Source organism: Polypterus senegalus, chromosome 1, assembly GCF_016835505.1.
Source record: "Polypterus senegalus isolate Bchr_013 chromosome 1, ASM1683550v1, whole genome shotgun sequence".
Taxonomy (NCBI): Eukaryota; Metazoa; Chordata; class Cladistia; order Polypteriformes; family Polypteridae; genus Polypterus; species Polypterus senegalus.
Window position 1 is genome coordinate 61038994 of NC_053154.1, and position 25733 is coordinate 61064726.

Below are 25733 nucleotides of genomic sequence, written 5' to 3' on the forward strand. Positions count from 1 at the left end.
AGGTTTGGGGACCATCCCCATATATTGTCCTGCAGACAAACGAAAGCAAGAGATACAAAAGGTTGATCAAAAGTACATGTATTGTAACAGATGACAATGTGGCATTGACAAAATGGCGTTTTTATAGAATGGTGGATGATGTTGGCAGGAAAGGGCGCCATGGGGGAGGAACCGGAAATGATGTCCAAGGTGGGAGCTGGAAGTGACGTTACAGCAGCCATTTTGATTCCCGGAAATAGCTGCAATTATTTTTCTTTGGTTCTCCTGTTGAAGAGAAGAGGTTCAGGTAAGTACCACGTGACAATCCTTCCTCTCGCGATATTTCACTCACCTTTGAGTCAAAACTGTCTCCTAATCGCACGTGTGTGACAAGGGTCATATTCCAATGGACTCTATTTCTGCCTTTCTTTTCAAGTGCGGGTGTGACCTCTGTTTTAGTATTTTTCAATTTTTTCTACATATCTTCTGGTTCTTTCTTGACAGTTCTAACATTTTTCCCCATCTCATTTGTTTATATTAAAAGGTGTACCTTTCTTGTACAGATTCTTGTCACAGTTCTTCTATCACATGTTGATATCCCCTAAATTTTGTTGTAAAGAATTATTCAAGTAATTTTCTTGTAGATGAAAATATATATCATGAATATCAAAGTAAAGAAGACAAAAGTTTTAAGTCTGTGTAAAGCCGTTATTTTCTATTTGTATGATCAGAACATTCCAATACTATGAATGTATTTGTTAAAAAAAAAAAAAATACTAACAATCCAATTGGCCAGCCAAATACTTAAAGTAGTAAATGAAAAACTAAAGGGATATTTTTTTTTTAATTAAGAAAAGAAAAATACAATAGTTAGTGAGATTTTTTTATTTTATTTTTTTAATAACAATTCTGTAGAGCTGATTAGTAGTAAAGATGTGAAAAAATTTGTAAACCAATTTTGTGATACAAGATACCCAACATGATTCTTTTAATCTTGCATATCCAGTTGCTATGATACCCATGGTTGTTTGTGGTCACAGCTTGTGCTGTTACATGCCATTTTTAAATTAGTATTATAGGGAGGTTAACCAAAGCTTTAGTTACACCTAAAAGCACATTATAATTTCAGATGATCGTTTCACCCACAAACTTATCATATGAGCCCAGCTTATATTTTTGGTTAAATTAGTTTAAGAGTTTTTTTTTAATATTTTGTTAAATTGTAGTTGTAGCAATATTTCAAGTGATTTGAATGTTTTAAAAATGTAATCTATAGTTGCTTGTATGCACTCTAAATTTCTTTTTCACACTCTGGGTCTGTACTCCCTCAAGTCTTTCTTTCTTTCTTTCTTTCTTTCTTGTTTAAGTTCTCTTTTCCCTTACTTTTCTCTAGATTACAGGTAGTATTCTCCAATGAAGCCATAAAAAACCTACCTACAGTTGAACCTGAACAAATGTTACTTGTGACTGGCAGCAATGCACCAGTGGACCTGTCATTCTCCCGACTTTGTTACATTTCTAGTCAGATTTTTTGCTTTTATTCTGAAAAAAGTCACTGGCGATATGCTGCATTAAAAATCAGCTGTAATCCTTATGTGAAAATAAAAATCAACTTAGAAGCATTAACCTGAAAATTAACCTGAAAAAAGAGCACAAACAACTCCTGGAAGGTGTGTAACTATATTAGACGCCACAGTAATGCACTTACTCATAGCAAGCAACCCTTGCAAAAAAAAAAAGACTGTGACCAAGGTTGAAATTAAATATGAACTTTTTTTTTTTAAATTAACTACTAAATAAAAGTAAACTAATAATTTATATACTGATTTCCTTATTGCCCACAGTCTCCTTCCTCAATCTCCTTGCAGTATTCCCCAAAACATAAGAAAATGTCAGAAATATACTTTTGTAGAATAGAAGGAGAAAAAAATAATAGTCTTAAAAAGAGCAGTGCAGAGATTTCAATTTAGTAAGGCTGCACACATGGGAAGATACATCAATAATATAAATAAGACCAGAGTACTGGGATAGGCTATGCAACAGTACAGCACTTCACAGCAATTAACTTGTTATAGGTATATGCAACATTTCTATATACTAGGGTACAAATATTGATCACATTTCATAGTTGATAGTTGCGCCTCCTTTGTTTAATTTAATAAACATTAATTATCCATAGACAACCTGTTAACATATACAAGAATAAACATCACAGAGAATATTTTCATTTATGGTGTGTTTAAGAATTAGTTTCATTGTTAAGTGAAACTATTATAAATGGACCCTTTTCATGACTAAATAACATTTAATACATTTTTGTTTAGGAGAGGAGAGAAGCATATCAGCTTGCTCAGTAATCAATTGAGGCACAGCCTATCAGCCTGGCAGCTGAAGTCATCTGTTCTAATGCCATTAATGATAGGTATGCCCAAGTTGCTCGTCACCATGTTTAAGATACATGTTAAATTGATTAGTGAGTGTGACTTTCAGTGCACTAGCAAAAGATGCTGCGGAGGCCTGGTTTGCAAGAGTGGATGAATTAGTGGTCATAGTCTTTCATGCATCATCATGAACACACTTAAGCACTTTGCTTTTGCTTCTTCATGTCAACACAGCAGCCATTAGCTTTTCAGCAAAGCGGCCAGCTGTATGTCTTGTTGGATCACTTTAGTTATTTTTAGTACTTACACTAACAATTTCATGGGTCACACTTCATATATAGTATGTTTGTTACTGTGGCATGATTCTTTGTTGTTAGTCCAGTTCATTAATCATTTGAGAGTGCCAGGATATTGGCTATGGATGTCTGAGTTTTTAGCTATTATGTCTTTTCTGTATAATGTTTTTTGTTTAGACAGTGCCTCTCGATGGAATGTGGTGCCGTGGCTCAAAATAATTGATTACGGTAGATGCTAAAGGCCTTTGTTGTCAACCACATGATGACATGTTTTGATCTATCATTTTACATCTACTCTGCATTTGCTCTGACCACTAAGCAGAAGTTTTTCCTGTTAATGCTATTAATAGATAGGTTGCTATAACTAATAACACGTAAGAAGCAAACATATTTACATTATATTTATTGTATTTTTTGACCCCGTCTTTCTAATAAATACAAATGTATAATAATGTTTAATCTTTTATAACAGTACAGGTATATATATGTACAGTATGTGAATTCTACATATTAACAATCCTAAATGTTATTTTAAAATAAACACTTGTCACTTCGTATATATGTCTTTGTCCTTTTGGCAGTTTTCAGATTTATGACATTTAATATTACCTACATTAAATACATATCCATGAGGAAAATAAGGTCAAACATCAGATCACATTGCAGATTCAAATGCTAGCATTTTCTGTTAGAATAGCTGCCGATCCTTATGTTCAGATTATTGTTTTTATTAATCTTTACATTTTCATTCAATTTACTCAAATAAAGTACACTTGTAAACTCAACATGTCATACATTAATTATACCATTATAGCATCATCAAAATACACAAAAATGTAACTGAGGAAAGGAAAATACCATGCAGTACATATGAAGATATATTCATGTACAGTATATTATATAGAGTTTTAATAATAATAAATACAAAAAAAAAAAAAAGTTCTTAAAGCAGCACTGGCTTTTAATCCTCAATTTCACTATCTTAGATCATACATAAATTTGTCATGGTACTAGCAATCAGTACCTTGCCTAAAATATGGAGCCAATGTAGGAAACACTTGAAGACAGAGGTGTTGTTGTTTGCAGCTCCATTACAGGACAATTTTGTATTATGGCCCTCCCTTAATTATACAGTATCTATACTAATAAAAGGCAAAGCCCTCATTGACTGACTGACTGACTCACTCACTCACCACTAATTCTCCAGCTTCCCGTGTAGGTAGAAGGCTGAAATTTGGCAGGCTCACTCCTTACAGCTTACTTACAAAAGTTAAGCAGGTTTCATTTCGAAATTCTATGCGTAACGGTCATAACTGGAACCTACTCACGTACATATATACGGCCATAGTCTGTAGTTTGGTCGCCGTGTGAGGCGGAGTTGCGTCCCACGTAATTGAGTGCCTGCCCATATAAGGCCGTCCGTCGGCAGCAATCCAATAGACACCATCCATCCATTTTCTAACCCGCTGAATCCGAATACAGGGTCACGGGGGTCTGCTGGAGCCAATCCCAGCCAACACAGGGCACAAGGCAAGAACCAATCCTGGGCAGGGTGCCAACCCACCACAGGACACACACAAACACACCCACACACCAGGGCCAATTCAGAATCACCAATCCACTGTGGTAGGTTAGGGGTTTTCTCGCACCCTTGTACCCCCGGACCACATGTCAGACACCAGATAAAAGTCCAAATAATTATTTATTATAATAATTATGTGCACAAAGCACGCTCCTCTCCACAATTCTCCAATAATAAACCACAAAATACAATAAACCAATCCTCCACTCCCAGATGCTTAGCCACCCTGCCTCCCAACTCAGCTCGCCGTCTGGGAGCTCCCACAGTCCTTTTATATCCCCCGACCCGGAAGTGTTCCCAATCCAACAGTCCATAAGTCCATAACTTCCAGGTCATAGGGCACGAAGAACTCTTCGGTCCTCCCTGCAGCTCCCTCTTGTGGCCCCCATGGCATCCAGCAGGGCGGTGCATAAAAACTCCATTGTCCATGATGCCCTGCTGGTCTTCTGGGGACCTCCATGCTGCAAGGAGGGCTCCACCTGGCGGCTTGGGGGTATTGGCCGGGATAAACAGCCGGCCATCCTCCACACCACCTAACCTGCATGTCTTTGGATTGTGGGAGGAAACTGGAGTGCCCGGAGGAAACCCACGCAGACACGGGGAAAACTTGCAAACTCCACGCCGGGAAGCGAACCTGGGTCTCCTAACTGTGAGGCAGCAGCGCTACCACTGCGCCACCGTGCCGCCCTCCAATAGACACGCTGCAGCTAAATATTTGCGGGTGAAGGACTGTGCTTATGCAAACGAAGATGAGATGTTCAGGGATAGAATAGTGTTTGGCACAAACTCAGTGAAAGTGCGAGAGAAACTTTTAAGTGCCGGGTCTGAGCTAACATTAAATAAAGCCGCGGACATTGCAAGATCGCACGAGATAGCACAAGCACAGCTGAGAACCTTCGATGTATGTATTCCGAGCGGCTCACATGAACTGACTGTGAACGCAGTACGCAGTGAACAAGCAAGAGCTCCAAAGAGCGCTGAACAATGACGCATTACACAATTGAGAAGGCAGCAAAAGAATATGAAGCGAGTGACGCATACAAGCATATTCATAAGTGCAGCTACTGCGGAAACAAAGCACGGTGTAAACCCTAAGTTTAAATTAAGTTCTTAGACACACTGCCGCTGGCGTTTGTCATGCCTACGACGAATATGATATTCACGAGATACAAGTTTAATGAGAAGACGCAGGGTATAAACGAGACTTTTGATCACTTTGTAACGGAGTTAAAATTGCTGGTGAAGGACTGTGCTTATGCAAACAAAGATGAGATGGTCAGGGATAGAATTGTGTTTGGCACAAGCTCAGCAAAAGTGCGAGAGAAACTTTTAAGTGCCGGGTCTGAGCTAACATTAAATGAAGCCATGGACATCGCAAGATCGAACGAGATAGCACAAGCACGGCTCACGTGAACTGACTGAATGCAGTACGCAGACAACAAGCAAGAGCTCCAAAGAGCGCTGAACAAAAAAAGCATTACACAATTGAGACGGCAGCAATAGAATATGAAGCAACTGACACATACACGCATATTCATAAGTTCACCTACTGCGGAAACAAACCACACGGTGGAAAAATTCAATGTCCAGTGAAAGGAAGACAGTGTAAAAAATATGGTAAATTGAACCACTTCGCTAAAGTTTGCAGGATTGGGAAAGATAAACCCGTGCATGCAGTGTGTGATGTCTCAGATAAAGAGGAAGACGAGCTGTTTATTGATGCAGTAAGAAAGGAACAACCCTCTGAAGCTGAACAAGCCTTTGTAGACATAGAATAGAAAAGCAAGGTGTAAAGCTTAATTTTAAATTACGTTCATAGACACGCTGCCGCTAAATATTCGCAGGCAAATCCACAAATTAATACCGGGAATTCCTGTTAAACATCTTAGATTCACAAGTACCGATTTGGGTAATGATCACTTCAAAGAATGAAACCTGTTATCTTTACAACGGTTGACAAACACGGAACTTGAACACAACACATCCTCCAAATACGAACCTGATTGAAACAAATAATGATAATCAAATCCTTGATGACAGCAACACTCATAACAGTCACAAAGCAATTACATTGACAATCATGTTACATTATTTTTAAAATGTTTCGTTTTCTTTTTCATAACTTCTTTAACACAGTACTCCGCTGCGAAGCGCTGGTATTTTGCTAGAAAAAATTTATAGAAATCATTAGGTATCTTTACCTTCAAGAATCTTTGTTAAAAATGTGTTTGCACCCTTTGATATGCTCTGTTGTAAATATTAAATTTCCTGAATAATATAATTCTGACTTATTTCCAAAATCTATCACTAATGTCCACACTTCATAAAATTTATGTAATAATGAAGAGAATAACAGTTGTATTTTCAGATTTTATCAGTTGCTGTCATGATACTCACGATAGCACAATCTTGGGAAATGTTGGGAAAGAATCCCCTCTATTAATATCTCGGGACAGGGACTGGAGTTTCATTATAAATAACATCCATATATATATATCTGTGCAAAACATGCTGTATATCATACACAGAGTAGTACTGGTTGCTGTTAAAACAATTTAGCAATAAAGTATGATTTTTATATTCTTCATACTACATTTTCATTGGCTAAATTGATGGAGGGAGAAATCCTAATGTAACTTCTGTATCTCAATGCAAAAACTGTATCTTATAAAACTGGAAAATAATCTAATCATCTTTGAGTCGAACGGTGCAGAGCTTTGTAGAATCTGGCAAGAATGCAGTGCGTTAAATTTGTTCTATAATAATTCTACTGGGTTCCTGCTAACTAGTTTGAGAAAGTATATTATGGGTTTTCTTCATTAATTAGCTCACTGCATTGAGTAAGGGTAGGGTTTTAAGTATTGTTTAAGATTAATGAATATATTCTTTCTGTGATTTACTGGATTGATTGTAGTTGTGACTGGACTTATTTTTAATATTTTTATACTAATGTGTGTTTGTTTAATTAGAACTTGTCTATTGTATTGTTTGTATCTAGAAATAAGTGAAGAAAAAAGATGTATATTTTTGCTTATATTCGTTTTTGGCATTCAATTCAGTAGATGTTGATAATACGCCTGCTAAGGCATTCTATGGAAAAAGCACTTTACTACCCTGCATAAAATGGTTTGTCTTTTTTAACTGAAATCAGTGTCTTAGACACTTAAATCAGATGTGTAGACTCACTAGAGATTCAAACAGTGCATCAGTAAAGAACAACATGATAAAAGCAAAGCCAAATTAGTGTTGTAACACAACAAATTTGAGAAATCATTTATCCTTATGTCACCCATAAACATAATCTCAGTCAATATCAAAACGAGTAGAGCCTAAACAATCTACACTGGAGATGGCAAGTAGCTCCAAGCTTCCATTTAATTTGGCTCGTGTCCAAAAAAATAACAGAATCTATAACAGTTTTAATCCATGACGATAAGAGACTCTGCATCAATGTTCAAAATGAGGGCTTTCAACAAATGATGCAGGCTTTTGAACTGCAGTATGCTATACCAACCAGAAAGCAATTGAGAGAAGTGATTGTAACTAGGTTTTATGAAAATCTTAAGCAAAACATTGCCACGTCTCTCAGGTCAGTAGAGAGAGTAGCCCTAAATTTGCTGAACATCCAGTGCAGCAGATTCCTACGTTACAATTGTACATTAAAAATGACATGGCTCCTGTGGTGGATGTGTAGCAAATACGTATGCTGCATGCCAATCACACATGGAACAACCTTGCTGCCTATATATACAGAGCTGCTGAGATGACTCGCTGTTCTTTCAAAAACCTTTCTAGCATTTCCAATGCTCTGTTCCATTGCATGACTGCATCAATTTCAAGTTTGTGTTTTGCCAAGTCCAATAAACATTGCTTCTCTTTAACCTTGTGGCTAGCTGTACTGCTACTGTGGAAAGTTTGCAACATGCCTCACCTGGCAACACAGGTGGGAAATTGCTCTAATTTTTAGAGCAGCCTGTGATACCAAAGTGAGCATTTGCTCAAAGCAGCTGACTTGAAGTAGGTCCATAATAGTGGCATTATCAGTCACGATGTCAGCAGTGTGTATTTTGTTTGCGCTAATGCGAACTTTACTATCATTTTTGAGACTTTGAAATTTTCGTACTTCCATTATCACCAACTTGCTCTGCATGTGTATCGCGCCAACGTTTCTGAATTCTTTACGATGTTCTATTTTGTCATCTGCTCTTTGTCTTTTATTTCTGGCCTTGGACGTGGTTAAATATCTTGGCAGAAAGTCTCGTGGAACGTGAAAGTGTTCTCTCTGAGAACGTCAAATCGCCCTATCGTAGCAGAGCACCTTCTGTTTCCACAGCTCACCCTTTACGGGCATTGCTGGCGGAGTCTTTGCAGCACGAACTGCTTTCTGCTAACTCCTGTCTTGGCTGCCGCCACACTGCGCAGCCAGAGCGTCCAAGGTCAGCACACCTCCCCCGTCTTCCTTGGCGCTCACTCAGTTGCTCCTCAGATCCGTTGGGAGGTCTTACATTTCGCTCGCCCCACTTTTTACACACTTAGTCAGTGGGATGAACCAGGCCCTAGATCGCCTCAGCCTGCGCTCCTTAACGGAGCCCCAGCTTGTGCTGCCTTCACCTTCCTGGTGTCTGTATCGTCTACAATGACTGCCTTTTCCCTTCTTTAACCTCCTTGTGTTCTATCTTTTATTTTTTGCTTCCCCCTATCCTGACAGCCCATAAAAATACATCTCCGTGGGCGCAGCGCCTTATACACATGCCACAATAAGCCAATGAAGCAATAGAGAACGACCGGTTGCAACTCACCCTAATCACCTCATCAACTTCCCGCGGTCGTGCAATCACGTTTTGAAGTAATAGTATTATTACTGGAAGTTGCATTATTTTTTATTTTATTGTTATTATTTATTAGTTTAAATATTATGCTGTTTAATGATGGTAGAGTTGTTTAAAAAGTCACTTTAACGTGTCAGTGGACAGAGATTGTTAACATTAACAGAAAGAGTAGTTGGTTTACAAAAAATATGTACTATTTATTCCTTTTCTAAGACACATTCAGTGCAATACAACTTTTGACAAGCACCTCTGGATATTTTAGTAAGTCTTAATGCCTCTTTGGATGGTTGACAATATGTTGTCAAAATTTTAGTTTAAGTTCTTTGCAACATTTGTTCAATAAAAAAGTTCTGTATTTTGACTGCAACTGTCATGCAATGTGATTCCTTCTGTTCATTAGTCCCTCATTAGTGCCCCCCTCCTTGAAAACTATCAGTTTATGGGGCCACACAAACCTGTATTAATACTTGTGTGCACATTAAAATTTTTTTTGTACAACGTACAATTCTCATGACAGTGGAATAGGTTATTCTTAGCCAGTCTACTGCAGTAACTGCAGTGGAAAATGTGGTTAACTCATGCATGGAAAAAAAAAATACCGTTGAATACCTTTTGGTCATACCGCCTAGCACTACCTTTCAACAAGTATACAAAACCTCCAATCTGTTTAAGCTTGTGAAATACTGTTGAGTTTTTAATAATTTTGTTTGAATAAAAGTATTAATGTGGTCTCCTTTGCTGCTAAATCTGCCAGTAACAATGATGAATCTCTGTCCTTTATTATCTAAATTCTTATTTATGTTGTAGCATATGGTTTTTCTGCCCCTCCCCCATGTTTATGACAAGTTGGCTTTATTGTATACGGTACTTAATGCTTATGAGCACATATTGCACCCACCAAAGAAACTGAAAAGAAAGAGAAGTCACAGGGATAGTGGGAGAATCACTGCTCTGGGTTGGTTTGGATTGCAGTGGTGAGTGAGAATGTGATGGACTTGGAAAAGACAAAAAACACCACATTCTCCTGTATTGTCTATATCTTCTGCCTGATTTTCTTCCATTGTGATTGGAGGAGAAGAGAGACCAGAAGTTAAATACGAGGGCCTGAATGTGTCAGCAGCAGGTGGATTAGCTGCCTGAAAGAATTATATGATGCTGGTCTATTTAGCTTCTCATAATTCTTCTTTTGTATGTCTGTCTGTGGCAACAAATTGAAAATGCCACATTAATTCCTGTAACTGTAACATACATATATACAAGGGTAGTAAATGAAACTCATCATAAACACAAAAACTTACATCTCAGATGAAACCGTTTTGCTTGAAAGAAAATAATAAATTAGGTTTGATAGGTGCCACGAAATTAAAATAAATAAATAAAACAATTTTCATCATATTTCAAAGCTGTAGCACTCAAGATTTTGAAAGCATGGAAATGATACCTGAAAGGTTAAGTATGTGTCAAAGGTAATACTTAGCTGCTGAACTTGGCCAAACTGAACAATGGGGGTTTTGAGTTAGGGTTACAGTATTTACCACACACTACAAATGTATTTTCCTTAACGTAAAGGCAATTTTCACACATCTTTTCTTTTGTGTCACTAAAAGTAGATCATTGATGCATATTAGCTGAAGAAGCATCATTCTGTTTAATTTGTAAATTCAACCAAGTGTCATTAGTGTACAAATGAAAGGTAATGTTTCTGAATTGTAGTACGCCTCCCAATCACAGCACGTAAAGAGTAGAAAAAATTGGCTCCAGCCCGAAACCCTAAAGGGGCAACATCTGACCACAGACAAGATTGAGGAACATGAATGTTTATACTTCTTTATGCATTGAACATGACTTAAAAAGCAGGAAGTACCTAACAAAGAACAGCGCCTGCCAGTCCAGGTAAACTGTCAAATCTTTATAGCAGAATGCTGTGGCCAGTGGCATTAAATGCTACACTTAAATCTAAAAGTATAATGATTGTGGTATTCAATGCATTCAAGGGAATTGGAATATTAATTAAACCCATGTTTGGGCTTATTCTTCACTACTACTAAAGTTAAATGTTTCTCATGAAGATTGCTTTTTAAAATAATGTTCAAGTTGTTGAAAAGGTCTATTTAAAATTGACCTGTAATTCTAAAGAAAATTTGCAACTAATAGATAAACATGTAGTAGCTTTCAATGAAGAAATTAACACAAGTCCCTACAGTTTAAATTTACTGAGGAGGTAAAGTTAAAAGATAGCATGATATAACGTGTTGCTTCTTTACATTATTTAGATGCTTTGTCTAAAATTTTTGTGTTACTTAGTTTGTTGTTAAGGAAACTCGTAATTTCATTCATAGAGCTATTAATTGGTTCAGGTTTTGATTAACCATTTTAGAATTGTAAAGAATTGTTTTGAGTTGTAAACATTTTCATCTGGCATATTAGTAAAAGTGAGTTTTTAGGAGTTTTATTATACTGCTTACAACTTTCAGTTTGCAGAATGGTAAACTTGAAATGTTAATCTCCGAGTTTGCTCTGAATTTTTTTTTTTTTTTTCAGATTTTTTCTCTGAATTTAAGATTTTAGGTGTTATGAAAACCTTTGTAAAAATTCTGTGGTCCTAAAAGATCCATGGGCATCTTTTGTAAAGAGTAGGATGCTTTCTGCTGTCCTAGATAAATTGTCCATCACGGCCTGGCCATTTTGGCCTCCTAATCACCCCCGTGTCAAATTGGCTAATTATGTCTCTCATCCCGTCACCAATTGAAAACTAATGTGTTGAGCGTAGTGGCACAAGGTGCCTGAAATCATATCATCCAGGCAGATGCTGCACATTGGTGATGGCTGAAGTGGCTCCCGTCTCTCCATATAAAAGCACTTTGAGCGTCTTAAAAAGCGCTATATAAATGTAATGTCTTCTTCTTTGTTTTGAGAAGAGAAGCTGTATCTAAAGCCTGTTTCAACAGCAAGCTGTAACTTAGAATGAGGTCACATTTTTATTTTTGACCAAGACTCGAAACATTTTACAAAAAATGTAAAATAGGTTTTTATATAATTTGTCAAAAACCAAGTCTCATTTATTATTGTGACTAATATGTAATGTTTCAGATAAAGGTAAACAGACTTGTCATGCTGTAGTGTTTTTAGTTTGCATCCATTAATGTTTGGTTTGTGGCATTTCTGACAAGAAATATGGTACATTTTGGACATTGTGTATAGTCAGTATTTGATCCTGTTGTTGTGGTTTGTAGTACCAAGCTTACTGCCTCAGTTTCTGTTACATCTGTTTACAATATCTTAGTTTGACACAAGAGCTTCCAGAGAAAATACTGTTCTTCAGTAGTAGCCCTGTTACAAAGTCTTGAAGACTTGAGTTTGTAACGGTTTCATATGTCTGTTGTGATATATGGGATGGATTTCAAATTCAGTTAATGTTTTGATGCGCTTCTCCTGAACCTGCAGGAGGATCCCAATTCTGCAAATTGCACATTCCCATGTGCTGACAAATTTTCACTATACTGAGGACAAATGATTAATTTGCTATCTGTAACTTGGCACATCTACACCTAATATAAAATGGCCACTCAGTAGCTCTCCAAAGCACTTGCCATAATTATTGTCATCCATATTTTAGTCTCTTCTAAACAGGAAAATCAGTATGTAGTAAACTGTGACCTCTTGTGAATGGTTATGTTTATTCTTCCAAGGATGTTTATTTTTCATTAACTACTCCCAGTAGTAGCCTTATAAGTGACTATTTAGATATTGTTCAGCTTATCCTAAAAGAAAAGCTGCCAATTTGCTTGGCATTTCATTTACTCTATTTTAAAAAGGTCAGTTGCATGCTCAAATTGTGTTTCCTTAACAACAGATGATTATGATTTACATTAAATCTTGGCATTCTCAAGCCATGTCAAACAATAAAATATTCTTGGGGGGAAAATGAATACAGTGTAGATTCATGCAATAGGTATGTAATGTCAAAGGTTTCTATTTTTACTGTGCTTCATACAAGGAGCTGCATTTTCGACTTTTGTAATAGGAAGTCACATGTTTTATTTGAAGGAATATTTAAAGAAAAATAAAAGTGATTCCCGTTTTGTTTCCAACACTACATTTGGTAGAAAAATTGTAACTTTGTTCCTGTGCCTGTTAGCAATCATAAATCCATTTTCTGTGTCAATTTAAGTCAAATCGGAGCTTTGGGGAGCCAAAGCAAATCCTGTGTGTACTCCGTGCAAGGCAGGAACCAAACCTGTACCAGACACCCATATATCAACAATACTCTCATACAGACTGAATTTTGTGCATTAACAGTCTCCAGTTAACTAACATACATGTATTAGAAATGGAGAAAAGCTGGAGTACCCACAGAGGAACCCATACCGATATGGGGAAAACATAGAAAAGCCCATTAAGATTGTATGCCAGCGTACTGGTGGTGTTAGGCTACGTGCACAAACACACCACCTCCGTCCTCAGTCATTCAAACTTTATTTTATGTAGAACCTTTCACAAAGCACTATATCTTATGGTACTCTATTCCATAGGATAGTTATCACTGTGATAGAGACAAGTGTTAGAGACAATTTTTTGGATTGCACATATGTTTTTTTCCACAACTGGTGTAAAAGGCTTATCACCTCACTGCAAATTTATGTTTAATTCTGTTTCTGTTTCTTGTGAAATGTGGATGCTGTAGACAGTGGCATTCAAGAGACATAGCTTAAAAAGCTTAAACATTTTTACTTAATAGTGTAAATGGAGGCCCATGGGCTTTCAAATTCATTCAGGACTGTGATGTTAGGTAGTTGACTACTTTTGTTTAGGTTTTTTTGAAGTGGCCATTGGCACCTCTCATGTTCTATTTCAATGCTCCTGACGGACTTCATGTACGGTTTATATGGAAAAGTTTGGACACTCCTGGTAAATTTGAATGTTCCACTTGAGTCAGTTGCTGATAGACTGTTAAACCAACATGTGCAAGTCACAAAAGAAAGTATTAAATGTAAATTTTTAATGCATTATTACCATTTATTCAAACTTATTACATTGAGGTGAAAAAGTGATAATAGGGGAAATCTGAGAAAAGTACCTGGGAAAAACCCTGGCACAAATATACAGAATGTGTTGGCTCCGGTGACTGGTCTGGATCTGGCAGCAGTGCTAAGTAACTAATTGCAGCACCACCTTGCTGCTGACTAATGGGTTTAAGCTCCATGCTGATAACATTCAAATGAATCCATCAAAATGATTTTAATGCTATAACGTTTAATGATTCGCCATTTTTATTTTAAAGGAAATGTTATGTAAAACTGAAAATGTACATAAATTGACCAACAGGTTTATATGGCATATTGTACATCGAATATTGCTGTATTAATTTTTTTGCTGTGCCATTAGCTGTTTGTGTGCCAAATTAAGAACAAGCTTTCTAAGTCATTTTTACAGATGTGCATGTTGTGTGGGTAAAGCTAAAATGTTGTTTTTCGTGCATAGATTGGGCAAATAAATATTCAACCATTTAGAAATTAATCAAGTGTCTCATTTTAATTGTAGGAGAAAATGCCTTAAACTTAGTGATTTTCTTTTCAAATTAAATGTAAACTGTTAAAATGAACATGCTTGTTATAGTTAATATAGTTTGTAGCTAGCTAGACATTTAAACCTGACACTTCTTCACATCATGTTGTTATTATAAACAAGTTATAGCTACAGAATGTATTGCCTTCAAGCTTTTTTGATGTTTGCCATAAAGTGTTTTGTATTGTTTCACAAAGATAAAAACAAATGTCTAATATTGACTAAACTGCTATAGAGTCTGAGTAGAAGACAAACATTACATGGTAATTTAATCAGAAAACATGGTCAGAAGTCTAATTCCTGGATCCTAAAAAATAATTTGCAATGTAATGACATTATTTCACAGGGCAGTTGTGTTAAGGAACTTTTCCACAGGCACAAGTACAAGCAACAACCTCTTGTAGTTTGTATATTGCTTATATCAAAAATAACATTGCTTTTGTATATTTACCCACAATACAGGTATGAAATAAAACATTGTAGCCCTAATTGTTCTGTTTGCTTTTGTTTTACATTTTATTCTTGATCTATTTATGCTGTGCATAATGCCTTTTTCTTCCAACTCATTTAATGTTCACTTATACACTGAAGAAATCTTTAACATATTTCTTTCCTGCCAATATAAACCATTCACATTAAAAGCAGTCTCATTAAAATCATGTCTAATCACTGAATTGTAACTAAAATCTTGATTATTTTTGTTGTTCGTACTAAGCACATCAGCTGGCATAGCAAGGCCAAGTTTGTTTTGCTAAAGGAAAAATAATCAACACTATGGGTGCCTCCGTGTGACGCTGCAGGGAGACGCGGGGATTTTTGTTTTTACCATATAGCCCGGAAGTACTCCCAGGCTGAAGAAAAATTTAATTCTCCATCTCACCTGGAAGTCCTGACAAGTCACGTGAACAGAAGAGGAGACGCACTTCTGGGTCAAGGACTATATAAAGGACTAGTGGAAACCCAGCAAGCGAGTGGGAGTCGGGAGGGAGTGTGACAGGGCTGCTGGGAGGAGAGGAGGAAATTTATTGTGTGTTTATTCATTGTGTATTTATTGTGGCTGTGGTGCTTGGGAGGCACTATTCAAATTAGAAAATTAATGTACTTCTTGGTGCTTCTAAACCTGTGTCTGCATCTGTCCGTTGGGCAGTGCCCTCAAGCGTCCACTTACTTACAGTATATACAGTAGGGGTCTACAGGATTTTCTTTTTAGCTTGTTTTGCTTGGTGTTTTTCCTAGGATTTTTCAGTTTTTTTTTTTTTTGTTTTGTTAGGATAAGTAAGATTTTCACTGTACCCTGTACGTTTGACAACACTACCGTTTCTTCTACTAATGTATATAGTGAAGTATCTTGCAATAGGGCATTTTTGCAGTGTTCTATGAATACTGAAATTGACAATTTAAGCATCTGTAAAACATTTTAGATCTTCCTAATAATAAGTGACTGTTCTTGTTTTAGAAGGTATAAAAAGTGTATTCATTAAAATGTTCAGTGATCCAACAACCTTATATTTAGCTGTTCATTTTGTAATATTATTGGATAAAGTATTTCAACATTTCAACATTAGAGCAAGGATGTAGTTAATCTGAGGCTGTGTCTTTTTTTATTGTGGGAGAAATTAATCTGTTTAGATGAACTCAAGGAGCCTAAACTGAGGTATTAAATAAACAATTAATGAGTGGCAAAGAGATTCACACTTTCACATACATGTGGACATGTATCTACATTATGTAACAGGAAATATTCATATTTATTGAAACATCATTTTTTAATGTTTATGGGGCATCTGCATGGAATATTACACATTGTAATCTCATATTGTAATAATGGGAAAACCTCACCTGTCAAGCTTTCTTAATTAAGCACAAAGCTTGGGGGAGGTTTAATTTTTGTGTTGCTCTGTAATGGATTGGCTCTGGCTTTTGGAAAGTAAGTGCATTACAGGTGCATCTATGATGGAACACTCTCCATCTCTGTTGCTTTGCCCCACACCAAGTGGTGAGCTGATTTTTTATTTTTTTTGTTTCAGTTTGTTTTCATGAGAGATATACTCCGCTACAACTCTATTCATCTCCCCCAGTTTTAGTAAGGTGTTTTCTATTACTTTGTATGCATACACTCTAGGTATGCTCTGATCAGGTTTTTTCTAGACTTGATACTGATCAACAATATCATGTTAATGGATCGACTGATTTCGATATAATTTCAAATTTTTTTTTTTTTTTTTTTTTTAATATATTAAGCTCCTGCATAACCAGGCTGAGAACAGCCTAAACTTCTATTTTAAAAGTATTAACTTTGGTATTTTTACAATTAAACAATAGACCGCAGCTATTACCTGTTCATTTTTTGTTAACAAATTGGAATTTTATAGGATTATTTTTCAGTGACCATAAAATACTGAAATAAATAAAATTCCCATAAAATACATACTTTTTAAACTAATAAAAATAGAAAAAAATGTTAATCCATAATATAGCTATTATAAAAAAAAAATCCTGGAAAGGAAAAGCAGGGCGACGATGCGTGATCTTCTCAGAAGTTATCAGAAGACACTTTAAAGACTCACGAGACACATTCGTGTAAAGGCACGTAGCACACACAGATCCTGTGTTCTCAGCACATATAAAGCATATAAGGACAATGCATTCTAGATGAAACATCAACGAAAGAAGAAGAAAGCAGCGCGGAGAAAAGAGACCCAAAAGTGTTGGGGAGAAAAAAAAAGGCATATAAGAGATTATGAAAGCAGTGGAATTTGAAAGGCTCAAACAAACAATGGTGCGATGCACATGCAGAGAAAGGTAAAGAATATGCAAGCAGTAAAATTCGAAAGTATTGTAGTGTCCCAGCCAGGTTGAAGCCTTCTTTTTGTTTAAGTGACTGTTCGGTCAGATTGAGGGAGGGCAGAGTGCAGCACGGAAGACTGATAGCAGCGCTACGGCACCTCCTTAGCATGTGTTCAGCCACCCTGCCCCCTTGACAACGAGAATAGCATTATACGTACTGAGAAAGAGATTTAACCATGCCTGGGGCCGGAAATAAAGGACAAGTATTGTGTTTACAACGTCATGCGAGACAAGGCAGTAAGACATCATTTAAAACAAGCCCACGGACATCTAACCTAGCAGTTGTTGGATTGCTGTTGGCGGACATGCTTCACGTGCTTCCAGCTTTTAAAACAACGACAAGAGACAAGCAAAATGCGCAGTTCGCCAGCAGCAAAAAGCCTGCTCATGATCAGAATGCTTCTCCTTAGCGTGCACTCAGCCAAACTAACCCTCACCAGCCGTCCAACCCCCCCTTTCACAACGCCAGCGACAGAGATGCGAAGTGGCAAAAGGACAGCTGCTATACAGGCTTGGAAATGATTCAGCAGCGAGACAAGCAGAACAGGCAGCTTGCCAGCAGCAGAAAGACAGCAGATGATCCGACGGCATCTCCTTAGCATGCGTTCAGCCACACCCTCTTCACAACGCGAGCTGCGTTCTACGTCCTTCAAGAAAAAGATGTAACCACGCCCAGGGCCGGAAATAAAGTATTGTTTTTACAAACGTTTTAAAATAAAAGTGACAATAATGCATATGTAACAATTCCCATGAAACTAACAATCTTTTTTAATTGTATATCCGGTAAACAAAACCCTGGGGTGGGCAAGCGAAGCGAGCAGGAGGTGGAGCCCCCTACTATGACATTAAAGAAAATAAAAGACTAATTTACTTATCTGAAAACAAGGCTTAATTTTAAAAAGTAGTTTTCACCATTTGTCTGTCAAATATATATATTTTCACATTTTGATAAATCGATCAATTCAATAAATTGATATTTGCATCTAAGCCCTGCTTAAATGTATATACATACACTTAAAGTTTTTAATCATTTTTTTAGTTGTTAATTGCACTGCACCTTTTTTTGCTGTTAAAATACACATTTACTATATTTATGCAGGTTTTTTGTCTGTTTGTTTGTTTTTCCCCCCAGTGTACCAGCTAGACATTTTTAATTCTTGAGTAATTGTAAATTCCTGTGTAATTATTAATATGGATTACTATTTTAATTATTCAATACTTGTTTCTTACCAAAACTTACACTGTGTACAAACCTTGAAAACATTTCATAGATTTGGAGATTCTTTTAAAGATGTTTATCAAGAAGATAGATAGATAGATAGATACTTTATTAATCCCAAGGAGAAATTCACATACTCCAGCAGCAGCATACTGATAAAAAACAATATTAAATTAAAGAGTGATAAAAATGCAGGTAAAACAGACAATAACTTTGTATAATGTTAACGTGGTGGAATTGAAGAGTCGCATAGTGTGGGGGAGGAACGACCTCCTCAGTCTGTCAGTGGAGCAGGACAGTGACAGCAGTCTGTCGCTGAAGCTGCTCCTCTGTCTGGAAGGGACACTGTTTAGTGGATGCAGTGGATTCTTCATGATTGACAGGAGCCTGCTCAGCGCCCGCCACGGAAGTCAAACTGTTCAGCTCCATGCCTACAATAGAGCCTGCCTTCCTCACCAATTTGTCCAGGCGTGAGGTGTCCTTCTTTATGCTTCCTCCCCAGCACACCACTGCGTAGAAGAGGGCAGTCGCCACAACCGCTTGATAGAACATCTGCAGCATCTTATTGCAGATGTTGAAGGACGTCAGCCTTCTAAGGAAGTATAGTCAGCTCTGTCCTCTCTTGCACAGAGCATTAGTATTGACAGTCCAGTCCAATTTATCATCCAGCTGCACTCCCAGGTATTTATAGGTCTGCACCCTCTGCACACAGTCACCTCTGATAATCACGGGGTCCAGGAGGGGCCTAGGTCTCCTAAAATCCACCACCAGCTCCTTGGTTTTGCTGGTATTCAGGTGTAAGTGGTGTGAGTCGCACCATTCAACAAAGTCCTTGATTAGGTTCCTATACTCCACCTCCTGCCCACTTATGATGCAGCCCACGACAGCAGTGTCATCAGTGAACTTTTGCACATGGCAGGACTCCAATTGTATTGGAAGTCCGATGTATATAGGTTGAACAGTACTGGAGAAAGTACAGTCCCCTGTGGTGCTCCTGTGTTGCTGACCACAATGTCAGATCTGCAGTTCCAGAGACGCACATACCGATGTCTGTCTGTAAGATAGTCCACGATCCATGCCACCAGGTATGAATCTACTCCCATCTCTGTCAGCTTGTCCCTAAGGAGCAGAGGTTGGATGGTGTTGAAGGTGCTAGAGAAGTCCAGAAACCTAATTCTTACAGCACCACTGCCTCTGTCCAAGTGGGAGAGGGATCGGTGTAACATATAGATGATGGCATCCTCCGCTCCCACCTTCTCCTGGTATGTGAACTGTAGAGGGTCGAGGGCGTGGCGGACCTGTGGCCTCAGGTGGTGAAGCAGCAGCTGCTCCATCGTCTTCTTCACATGTGACGTCAGAGTGACAGGCCGGAAGTCATTCAGCTCACTAGGACGTGATACCTTTGGGACTGGGGTGATGCAAGATGTTTTCCAAAGCCTCAGTTTGAAGATTCGCTGTAAAGGACTCCCCAGCTCCAGTGCACAGGCCTTCAGCAGTCGTGGCGATACACCATCTGGACCCACTGTTTTACTGGCACAAAGTCTCCTCAGCTCTCTGCTTACTTGGGCTGCTGTAATTGTGGGTGGGGGGAAACTCTCTCCTATACTCTCCTATATATATATATCTCACTATATGATCCCTGCAGGATATCCTAGCCCGTAGTTCCAAAGCAGTCTCTTAGGGGACCACTTCCTGAATGAGCGTGTTGTTGTAGGTAGCTCCCTCACTCTTGGTTTGTAGTGAGAAGATGTAAGGCTAACATGCTTAAAATTTTTACAAGTAATACACATTTTGCTGTTAAACTAACAAGCCTATTATTTACTAAACAGTAATTTCTGTTCATTTTCTAATGAAAATGAGATCTGCTGTACTAAACACAATCTCACTAATCATCCAAACTCTGACAAACAGTGTTAGTTTTAATTAAAGGACAAAATAAAAAGGTCTGAATCCATTAAAGTAGTTTTTTTGTAATTTGTCTAATTGCACAAGATGACACCTATGATTCTGTTTTCTAAGCTTATTACTCCACTCTTTAATTTGAAGGCTTGTTCTGCTGCTGTCTGTTTACAGGAAGTAAAAGATGTGCGCTCACTGAACTACCATAATACCTCACATAAAGGAGCACTACAACTAAATTACAATAAAGCTTAAAAAGCAGATATTGAAAAAGTTGTTTTTTGTGATGGGCCAATCTACAGATCACAGATTGAGTCTTTCATAGTGAAAATCGGCTGAACTAGATTGGTGGATGATGTCACTTGAACAAATAGCAATAAAGCAATTGTTTGATCCTTTGGTATGAGCAGCATAGATGCTTTGAAACGGTTTAAAACATGCTGGCAATTTGTTTTTAGTTGTCCTTTAATCGTACTGCAGAATAGGAAGGAAAAATAAAGCAAATTATAGAGTTGTGGCATTGCAAGTTTTACTCAAATTTATCAATCATTTACACCATGCCAAATATACTAGTTCTTATATCTTTTAAAATAAAAGTTAGCTACCAATTATGTCTTATGTTATAAAAAAGTGGATTTAGATAATGTGTGATAGCATTTGTTCAGTAAAATTAAATCAAATGAACAGTGCTTCCAGTATCAGCTTGATGTTGGTGATTTGCAAGGGCCATGTGCGCAATGTTACCAAGACTGTAATGTGGACAAAGCAGGCAAGAAAATGGGTTAATGAAAAAACTGCCATTTGAAGTTTGCTACTTTAGAACTGCACATGGTTTTTGGTGTTTTAAATAATTGTGCAATCATGGCATAAATCTTGTTCTGAATCACCAACATATCACTTCCAGCAGTAGAACATGCCTTTGAAATTGCCAGCTCTATGGTAGAATGGTGATTATCTGAACCAGTTGGGACCAAGATAGGTTCACTTAATGACGTGATTTGGATAATCAGAGATACATGAGGTCTTATGGTTAAATTCTTGTACACAAGGTCATTAGAACTTATTTTAAAACATTAAGTATTATAAAGAGTGATTGATTTAGGAAGAGGTCAGTAAATAGTAACCAAAATGTTTTGAAGAAGGAATGCCTACAGTATTATATATATTTTGAACTTGCATAATTGTTTTACATGGTTTTAAATCAAATTCTTTTAATACATAAACAAAAATACACAAGTGCAAGCAACTGCACATGAACAAGAGTATAATGAATCTTGCAAAAGTTTATTTTTTTAAATAGCATATATTATCTTGAATTTTTCTTTTGAACCATGCAAGGTTGTTTTTTGTTTTCTTTACAAGTGAGGGTTCTCATTCTGTTTATCCTCAGTATCCATAGAGCTGCATTTTGACTGTAACACATTGAAGCATATATGTTTATATGATCTGTAAACCCTTTTCCCCATGTGCAAAAATATAGGGAAATTTATGGTGCAGTGTATTGGGGGCAGATATTGAGCACACACCTGTACACATTTCAGGTTGTTCATTCTCTAGATTGAATAATTGACAGTTTGGATAACTGGCATTTGGATATCAATGTCTTACAGTACTTAGGCCATGGCTAGTGTAAATAAATGAATTGTCATATATAAGTGTGCAGTAGGGATAACCAAAACAGGAGAAAAAAATGCCTACTTCCACCAGCCTGTATACAGTAGTTCAGTACGCATCTGTTAAAATTAGTTAGGTGCAAAATTTTTTAGCTTTTTTTTCATTTTATGTGTCAGTCACTGGTTAATTTTTCCTAATGAACAAATCTTCTACAAACTGTGAACTTATGCTTTTATACTTTTAATTGTATATTTAAATTAAGAATGCATTTATGCAAGAACTATGGGTCTGTTGTGTAGTGCCAATTAAAAGAGAGGTAGATAGATAGATACTTCATAGTTAAGTAGCAACCATTCTGGATAGGCTTTTTCTATTGGTTCAGCTTCATTTTCAGGATTAAGGGTTACTTAAATATATCTACTATAGGTATAGTGTGCATTACACTTCATAGATCTTTTTACTTTACATATTTTAAATATGTGGTTTTGTATCTAAATCAGAATTTTAAAATGTTCTAGTAACCCATGGTTCAATTTTATGTGTGGCCTTTTGATGTTTGTCTCCTGCCCTAGCATATATTGACGAGGAAGATGTTGATGCATCTTGTGGCAATAGCAATTGTGTTAATGGTTAATCTAACTTCATGTTAGTGGTTAGCACCTGTTGGAGTGCTACTGTGACAAGCTTTGGTGAGTTTTTTGTGGTTGCCTAGCATCGAGTGTCCATGATACCATAAATCTAATGCGATCCCTATTGTGGTTTTTGATAGCACTTACAATAGGGATGCTCTGACCAGGTTTTTTAAGGGCAGTACCGATCACAGCTTTTATGTTACTTGATTGGCCAATTCTGATGCCAATTCTGTTTTTTCCTTTATCCCTTTAAAAAGCTTTTTACACTAAGCTCCTGTAGAACTGGATGCATAGAAGCCATATATCCTATATTAAAAAGTATTTTTATAATTAAATTATCGATCACGGGTGTTAACTGTTCATTCTTTAATAACAAAATTAAATTCAGTAGGCTTAATTTTCAGTGACTATAAAAATACTAAAAAGTACTTTAAAATATATACAGTACTTTAACTAATAGGTACAAAAGAATGTGTCCATAATTCATATGGCATAAAAGAAAATAAAATGCTTCTCAATTACAAGCTGTCGTATTGCTTAATTTTTTTTCTGTAATGTACCTGTAATCTGAAACAAGACTTAATAAAAAATACTTAAAGTTCTCATTATTTCTGTAAAATATATATATATATAATTTTTAATTTTTTTTTTTTTTAAATATACATTTACTAAATTTACAGCGGTGTGCTTTTTTTCTTCAGTGTATCAGCTAGACATTCATAATTCTTTAGGTGTTATTATAAATATGGATTAAGATATGTAGTTCTTGTTTCTTACCAAAACATATGCTGTAAGACACACAGCAACAAATAATAAATACCAGTACAAATCTTAAAAGAAAAAGCTGCAAATGTATCAAATGTCCATCAAGAAGACACAAGACTAACATGCTTAATGGGATTATAACTAAAAGACACATTTATCTGTTAAGTTAACAAGCCTATGGTTTACTAAGCAGCAATTTCAAATTTGTCTTTGGTCTTTTTCTAAACTGCTGCATTTAAAACAAGCTTGCTGTCCAAACTCAAATGGTATCAATTTTAATTTAAAAGGACAGGTTAATTAAGGTCTGCATTCATTAAAGAAGCTTTTCTTGCCATTTGTCTAACTGTAAAGGACAACTCCTCAGATTCCATTTTCTCTGTTTATTACTCCACTTTCTTTAAAAGGCTAATACTCCAATTGCCTCTCACTCTGCTAAAACAAGCCTTGAATTGCTGCAGGAAGTTTGCTGCAAAAAAAAAAAAAAAACCAACTACTGTAATACCTTGCATAAAGGAGCACTGCAACTAAATTACCATAAAGCTTAGAAAAGCAGGGGCTGAAACAATTGGCTTTTGTGATTGGCCAATTTACCAGTGACCAGTAGTGTCTTTTTTAGTGAAACATCGGAGCATCCTTAAATCAGAATAATTCTTAAAACGTGTGATACAGTTGGTTACGTTTTGTTTGGTTCGTTTTTATTTTGTGCATCTACCCCCCCTCCCCCAAATATTTTAGCACAGGCAGCATCTGAACTCTCAACCTTAGAACTTGAAGTCTAAACCCTTAAACACTACAACACACTGTTAATTTGTAGGAATAAAACTAAAGGCAATACTGATTTTACCAGTCAATAAAATGTATTCCTAATGCTGTTAGATTGTAATATTTTAATGCACAAAGTAGGAAGCTTTCAGTGATGCTCCAAACTGTGGTTTTCAGATTGCACACTTTACAGAAAAACTACAGATACTATATCTATGCTTTTAGGACAGTGAAAGGTCTTGTACTACACATTTGACATTTTTACTCCTTTTTAAATTTGAAGTGTTGGTGTGAAGTAAGTTATTGGTTTTGGTCAACAGTGCTGATGTATTTTAATATGCTAATTGCTATCTCACATTATTGTTTCCTCCAGTTTGAGCTATGGAACGTCTCATCCATCACATCCAGACAGTGAACTGCTCCACAGGCAGACCTACACAGCCTCTCATCAGTTGCCTGGCTATGCCACTGCACACCATCCCACAGGTTACACTTATTTTTCCTTTATTCAAAGTCTTTTTTTACATTTAAATTGTATCAAAAATTGTGTTTACTTTTTATTGATCAGAATGTTGACTGTATTTTCTAAAGTATTGTACCTGTATAATGCAAAATGTTACAGAGACAGAGATATCCTGTTCACCCAGTTGTAGTAATAGGTAGATGACTTTACTGCTTGCTTTCTTTGAATACTAATACAGTGATTTCTATATGCAGTTAGGAAAAAATGTGTAATCTTGTAGTAAAATGTTTAAGCCATTTCTTCTCCGTCTATTTTGAATTAAGTGATGGGCATATTTTTCATCTTGCCTGAATGTGATCAAATTAGAATTTGTTTAATAGAATGGTCACATTGACTGCTGAAAAATGTATTTATTACAGTTGTATTAGATTAATAGTATTTCTTTGGTTTTCTGAATATTACAAAAATATTTATGAAAAAGTATTTGATTACATGTCATGTTCCACTGCATATTTTATTTGCTGTGGGCTTTTCTAGGGTAGCCCACAGTTGCTGTAGCCTTAAAGACCTTGGTTCAATTCCAGGACCAGAGGCCTCACTCACATTGCGATGTATAAAAACTAAACATGGCGTAAGCCACGCACATTGTCACAGCTGCTGGCAGCACCCAGCGTCAAAGCAGTGCTACTGTTTGTGTGGTCTCCCTTTTCTTCTTTTTTTTTTTTTTCTTTTCAGATTTTCATCAGTGACTCGGGATTTATCAAATACACCAAAATTAAGTGCATATTGTTTACAAATTTAATTCACTTGACTCTAATCATTCTATAACATAAACTGGCACGGAATGAACAGACTATTCCAAATACCATAGCTGCTTTAACGTTGTTCTAATCAGTGCAC

At 36.7% G+C, this 25733-nt stretch overlaps 1 protein-coding gene across 1 annotated transcript in view; it reads left to right on the forward strand.

Annotated features, from left to right (window-relative positions):
* qser1 (glutamine and serine rich 1) overlaps positions 1-25733 on the forward strand; it is a 134324-nt gene that overhangs the window by 32883 nt on the left and 75708 nt on the right. Inside the window, exon 2 of the mRNA XM_039749680.1 lies at positions 24744-24856. Within this exon, the coding sequence (XP_039605614.1) occupies positions 24744-24856 (113 nt within the window). The remainder of the gene's footprint in view (positions 1-24743; positions 24857-25733) is intronic.